Source organism: Mesoplodon mirus, assembly GCF_964341445.2.
Source record: "Mesoplodon mirus genome assembly, chromosome: 4".
NCBI lineage: Eukaryota > Metazoa > Chordata > Mammalia > Artiodactyla > Ziphiidae > Mesoplodon > Mesoplodon mirus.
This window is the reverse complement of record NC_138979.1, coordinates 136,158,261-136,164,521: the sequence shown is the minus strand read 5'-3', so window position 1 is coordinate 136,164,521 and position 6,261 is coordinate 136,158,261. Positions and strand designations below refer to the sequence as shown.

Genomic DNA, 6,261 nt, shown 5'->3' with positions numbered 1-6,261 from the left:
TAAATGCACGTTTTTAGCTATTTTAATCACTTCCCTATCCATATGTTGTTTGAAGAGTGAAGAACATATTCGACAAAGTGGATTGCACGCAGGAAGCACTAATTTTTGTGGCTACAGAGACAAATCAGAGACCACTACTTATATTACCAGTTTTCCCCTATAAATCTTCGGTGGACTATTTCTACACTAGTTCCAATGTAAATTATAGATGCTGTGCATTTTCTAATCCTTTTGTAACTATGAATTTCTTAAGCTCCTCGAGAGCCTCTGTCACAAAAGAGAAAAGATTTTCAAAGCGGTTAACTTTAGTAGGAGACATTGCATATTAAGTATACTAAGCTCTGAACTCTTAGTGTTTTCCCCCTAGAACCTTCACTGCTGTGATGAACATATTTCCATTTAAAAGGACAGAAATGGGGAAGAAACAATGCTGTTTCCAAGTGCTGTGGCCGGTTCTGCCCTCTAGTCAAGCGGAACGGATCCTGGGAGACCCTGGGCGGCGGGGAGGGGATGGTGTGTCCTGTAATTACCCGGGGTCTAAGGTGGTAGCTGGCCCTTCCGCGTGCAAACGCCAACAGCGGCATCGGAAACGATAACCGGTGTCCGAGGACGCGCAGCTCCGGGAGGTTGGGGAGACGGGGGGCTCGCGGGGAAGGCTGAAGGCTGGAGGCCAGATGCCGTCGGCCTCGCGGAGCCTCTCTGCACTGTCCATACTGATGAGTGCCACGGCTGACACAGGAAGGCAGAGTGAGGAGGAGGCGCGGAGGCAGGCGACTGAGCCGCGCACCCGGCTTTGACGTCGCCCGGCTGCGGCTAGAAGCTCGCGCTCTCAGCACGTAGCGCACAACGTGACCACACACAGCCTTCCTCTCCGGCAGCCCGGCAGCTCGGCAGCCCCGCAGCCCCACTCTCGGCTTCGCCCTCCTCCTCCTTTCCGCCTCCGCGGCGCGCACCCCCGCGCACACCCAGGGATTCCGGCCGGCGTCTAGCCCTCGGCGCTTCGCCGCCCGGCCCGTGCACCTCCGCCACAGCTGGGGCCCGAACGGCGGCCACGCAGCCGGTGTCCTTCTCAAGCGGCCGCTCCCGCGTTCATCTCCGGATGCCAGCACTACGTTAGCCCAGGTGGGGAACCCCTTCTGCGGCGCCCTCCTCTAAACTCCCGCCTGTCCCGGCAGCCCCCACCCCTCCACCTGGCGGGGGCAGCGCGGAAGCGAAGAGGACGCGCGCGGTGCCGGTGGGCACGCGTAGACGTGTGTGCGATCCGCTCTCTGCTTGGCATTCTCCGTCTCTTGCAAGTGACGGTGCCTGGACTCTGCTTTCGGCTCCCGGAATTGTTGCGGCCGGCCTGAGCCCCTTCTTCGCTGGCGTGGCGCTAAAGGCTATTTTGGAGAACGGTGGAGGTGGCCGCGGCGGCGGCGGCGGCGGCGGCGGCGGCGGCGGCTGAGGCTGGTGCCCGAGAAAGCTCCAGACTCACACTCTGCGCCCTGTCGGTCCCTCTCCTCCTTCTTCCCCCTCCTCCCTTCCCTTCCTCCCCACCCCCGTCCCCCTAGCCCCACTCCTCCTCTTCCTCCTCCTCCTCTTCCTCCTCTCCCCGCTCGGCAATGCGAGCCTGTATCGTGTAACAGGATTGGCGTTGCAATGGCAACTGATGGAATGGGGGAAGGCAAGACAGCAGGGCTGGGGGCTCCGGACTGCGGGCGGGCGGGCCGCTGCCGCCGCTTGACGCTCCTCCGAGGACCTTCGCGAGTTACTTTGTAAAGGCGAACCCAAGCGAGGAAGCCCCTGCTCGGTGCCCCGAGTCAGAGGCCACTTCCTGCTCCCTGGCTGCCCGCGTCAGGCTCGCACCGCTCGGCACACCCGGCCCCTCGCCAGCACCCGCCGCCGGCCCAGCGCGCCGCCGCCGCCGCCTCAGCCGCTTTGGAGACTCCAGCCCGCTTCCCTGAAGAACACTTCGCCTCCCGGCTCCGCTTCCCATCACGCCCCCTGCTCCTCCCCGGCGTCTGCGATTTTCCCAGGCGCCCAGTGTGAGTGAGGCGTGCGTGTGAGTCTGTGTCAGGGTATTGTGTTGTGTGAGTGTGTGAGTGTGTGTGTGTGTGTGTGCATGAGTGTGGAGTGTGCCGGGCTCCTGCGCTCCGCTCACGGCCGCCGCCGGGAAAAGACGGACGGACTGCGCTTCCCTCTTCCGCGAGCGGTTCCCGGGCACCTCGGCTCGGCTGGGGAGCGAGCGGAGCGCGCCGGGCTGGCCGCCGGCCTCCAGAAGGTCCCGCTGCGTCCCCCCTGGGCTGGATATGTTCATGTTCACGTGAAGATGGATTTAGTGTACGGTCTCGTGTGGCTGCTGACAGTCGTCCTGGAGGGGATCTCTGGCCAAGGAGTGTACGGTGAGTGGAATCGCGACGCTATGGTGACCTTGCGATTCTTAGGGAAGATAGGCTGGTGAGCGAAAATGCACGACTCGCGCCGTTCCGGGGCCCCTCCCGGCGTGGCTTTTGATTTCCACTTCATCACGTTATTGGGAGCGATAAGGAGGCGGCGAGCGCGCTGCGAATTGGGCTGCGAGCCGCGCTCCCAGCGCCTGGGCTCGGGCTCGTAGTTGGGTCGAGCCGGCAGCCCAGCACTCATGCGAATAAGTGGCTTTGCACTTGATTTATCCCCTCTGGGGACCCGAGCTCTAGCAGTCTTTGATTTAATAATGATTTGGCTCCTTGCATGCCTTGGTGTCGGTGCCGCGGTTTCCTCCCAAGGGAAGCTTCGAATGTGACCCCAGCGAGCTCCCCATTCCTCTCCGCCCCGTCTCTCAGCCTTCTCTTTTCCTTTTCCTTTTTTTTTGGGGGGGGGGCGTGGGGAGAGTTGAATGCCTACTTGACTTGATTTTCCGGCTCAGGAAGTGGGTTGACAGTCGAGTTGCGTTCTTCACCAGCCGTTGCCATGAGCACTGACTTGGGGAGGGGAAAATAGCAGGCAAGATTCTCGGTGCCAGACACAATTAAGGGACATGTTTATGTGAATGGATGAGCAAATGTATGAATGAACGGACGGCCAAGTCTGCGCGTCTCGGCTCCGGGGCAGGACACTAGCTCACTGCAACAGGAACATAATCTCAGTTCTCCGGAAAACGCAGGGCTGGGAGGGTTAGGACGGAGAGAAGGGTGAACGTGTTAATTCGGATGTTTTTAAGTCCTCAAGAGCCAATCCAGGTTCCTTCGCCTGTCAGCAGTTGGCACCCTTGGTTTTCGGGACTGAAAGATACACACACACTCGCGCGCGCGCGCGCACACACACACACACACACCCTCTGGCTCAAATGTGAGTCTTCTCCTGGGATAAGCAGGCGGTGCTACAAAGGAAAAATAACTTTTGTGTTCTCGAGGTATGGTGGGAAGGTTAGGAGAACAGCTCTTGAGGGGACAGCAGGCCAAGACTCACCCACAGCTCCCAGGCTAGGGCCGACATCCAGAGAAACTGTGCTGGAAATTTGGCAGCCCGCCTTTGGTCTCCCTCGGGGTTGGGACCCCAGCGCTGCAGTGCTAGGCACCGGCTGCCCCGGGCAAAGGGCATGAGTGTTCGTGGAAGCGCAGACCCTAGAAGTGACTTGGGAGTGGGCGCGGATGCAAGGGGACCTTGAGTCCTCAAACTCTCTGGGAACGTGGAGGGCGCAGTGGGCATGTGTTTGGGAACCGAGGCGGGAGGTCCGCCTTTACTCTCTCCGCGGTGTCTTGTCCAGGGCTGAGCGGTGCTGGGGGGTGGTGGAGAGAGGGTCAGGAGCGGCGAGCACTGGGCTCTGCTTCGCCTCATCGGCCACTCCCCTTGCCTGTCTTCCTACTTCCCTCCTTGGCTCTGGCCAAGAGATGTTCACTTTCTCCCACCTCTAAGCATCTTAATTTCCCCTCTCTCCTCACTCCCTCTTTCCCAAATGAAAGAGAGCTTTCTTGGTGGTGGTGGTGGTGCTGGTACCGGTGCTGCTGGTGTGTGTAGGAGAGATGCTGAGGTCTTGAACCTCTTGGCTTAAACCGCTTGGCTGATGGCAGGAGGTGAGGCCTTGAGCAGAGCAGGAATTCATTTAGTGCTCTTTTGACTTCTGCTGGACTCTGGTGTCCCGCAGCTGAGCGTGGCTGGGATTCTAGGGATGGAGGAATGCTGCAGATAAGATGGAACCTTCTCGGCGAGCTGTTCCCTAGTGTGAGTCTGAACTCTGCTTGTCCAAGTGTTTATTTCTCTCCCATTGGTTCAGATTAGCTCAAATAAAAAGAGTTCTTGTTTTGTTTTTTAAGTGTGTGTGTGTGTGTGTGTGTGTGTGTGTAGGAGATAATGAGAAGTGAGAAAAATTGGGGTGGGAGGTAGGGGATGTTCTGGAACTGTCTGGATTAAAAAGGGTTCCATTTTTCTTTCACTGTTTGTCATTCAGATTGTTTGTCCTGGCAAGTCTTGTGCTGGGCGGTGGGAAAGTGTAAGATTTAGGAGTGGAGACAAGTAGAGAACAATTGCATCAAAACAGTCCTGGGCCATGCTGCTTAACAATAAGGGGGGAGGCATTTCTGCTACTGAGCTGATGTTGTGAAGGTGGTGGTCTTTTTTGTTTTTTTTCTTTTATTATTGATGTGGTTATTAGTCACTTAGCTAGGAGTAGAACTGGCTTTGTTTGAAAATTAGTCAGCATCTCTAGTCGTTATAAATGTCATAGCTATCAGGTGGGTGAAAAAATATATTTATATATTACTTTTTAAATATGTCTTACAAATCACAGAAGTTAGATTCTCAAAGTGGGAATCTGTAACCTTCAGTATCAGCATCACCTGGGAACTTGTTAGAAATGCAAATTCTCTGACCCTTCCCAGGATTTCTAAATCAGAAATTCAGAGTGTGGGATCCACATTCTGTGTTTTTCACCTCAGGTGATGATTAGGATGCATGCTAAAGTCTGAGAACCACTGATAAAACTTCACATTTCATTGCTTTGACTTTGTAAACCGTGACCTTTCTTAACCTGAAGTAGTTTTATTTTTGTTGTGTGTGTGGAAGCATTTATGGGGAAGAGAAGATTTTATTTTTATTTAGGTATAAAATATTGATTAACTGTAAGAAGGACGTAGACATAAGAGTTAGTGTAAGATTATAACGTGTGTCTTGAACATTGTACATGAGGAGTCTGGAAAATGATTAATTAAAAAAAAGCAGTGCAATTATAAACAGAGACTTCAAAGACCTAGATAGGAACTTTGCTAGCATAAGTCTGTATCCCTGTCACCCTTTATTTGCCTTTGTTTGCCAGATGTAAAACCATTCGTGCTACACACAAAGTATTATTTCTTAATATTGTTTTCTAGTAGCTAAGTTCAAGAGAAAATAACATTATTTTATCGGTAATTCAGGCAAAATCACTTCACTGTAGCCTAAAACTAATTACGTGATTTAGAAATATATCATTGTAACCTTTCTTACTTGAAATAGCTAGTCAGCCCTTCATTCTTCTACTGCTAGCCTGGAAAATTCTGAGCATGAAATTCAGAAGTTTTTAAGTAATTGAGACTATTTGTTTTAATATATGGATTATATTGTCTTGAGTTACTGTAGTCTTCTTCCTATTGTGTTTGATCAGCTTGGTACCGTGTGTACTACTTAAGTATAAAAGTTTCTGCTATAGACCTAGGCACTTACTGTCATTTATCTGGGAATACTGCTTAGCAGACTTACTGCACAGTAGCTGAGATTTGTGTATATGTGGCATTTGGGTAAGGGAGATTATCTTTTGATTTATATCTGCCTGTCTACCCTCCACCAATGATTCTGATGTCATTAAAAAACACTTATTAAAAATGGCATTTTTCCCTGTAGATATCTATATTTGTGTAGCTTTTATTTTTTAATTTTTTTTAATAAATTTTTTTTTGGCCATGCCATGAGGCTTGTGGGATCTTAGTTCCCCAACGAGGGATTGAACCCGGGGCCATGGGTTTCATGGGTGAAAGCGTGGAGTCCTAACCACTGGACCACCAGGGAATTCCCTGTGTAGTTTTTAAAATCAGTTTTCTTAAGTTTTTATATTCTCTCTTCTTGAATTTAAAAAAAAAATGGTATTCAAGCTTTTTCCTCAAAATAATCTTGGAAGTTTAAAGTTTTATTTTAATTTTCTTTTTCCTATATTAAACGTCACTGAAAACCAAAAAGTCATTAAAGAACAGTGAACTGGTATCCATTTTTGGCATTGTTAATTTTGTTGCACTAAACCCATTGCATTACGTTTAGGATAACTGATTAAACATA

At 51.6% G+C, this 6,261-nt stretch overlaps 1 protein-coding gene across 5 annotated transcripts in view; it reads left to right on the top strand.

Moving 5' to 3' along the window:
- The first annotated feature begins 865 nt into the window (after positions 1-865).
- Positions 866-6,261, top strand: part of MDGA2 (MAM domain containing glycosylphosphatidylinositol anchor 2) — an 823,345-nt gene continuing 817,949 nt past the window's right edge. For 4 of the 5 annotated variants that reach the window (XR_014293890.1, XM_082618923.1, XM_082618924.1 and 1 more), the window contains exon 1: positions 866-2,381. Coding sequence is in view for 4 of the 5 variants with exons in the window: in XM_082618923.1 (XP_082475049.1) it covers positions 2,102-2,381 (280 nt within the window). In the remaining variant the exon portion in view is untranslated. The remainder of the gene's footprint in view (positions 2,382-6,261) is intronic. The other variant, XM_082618922.1, reaches the window with a different exon arrangement.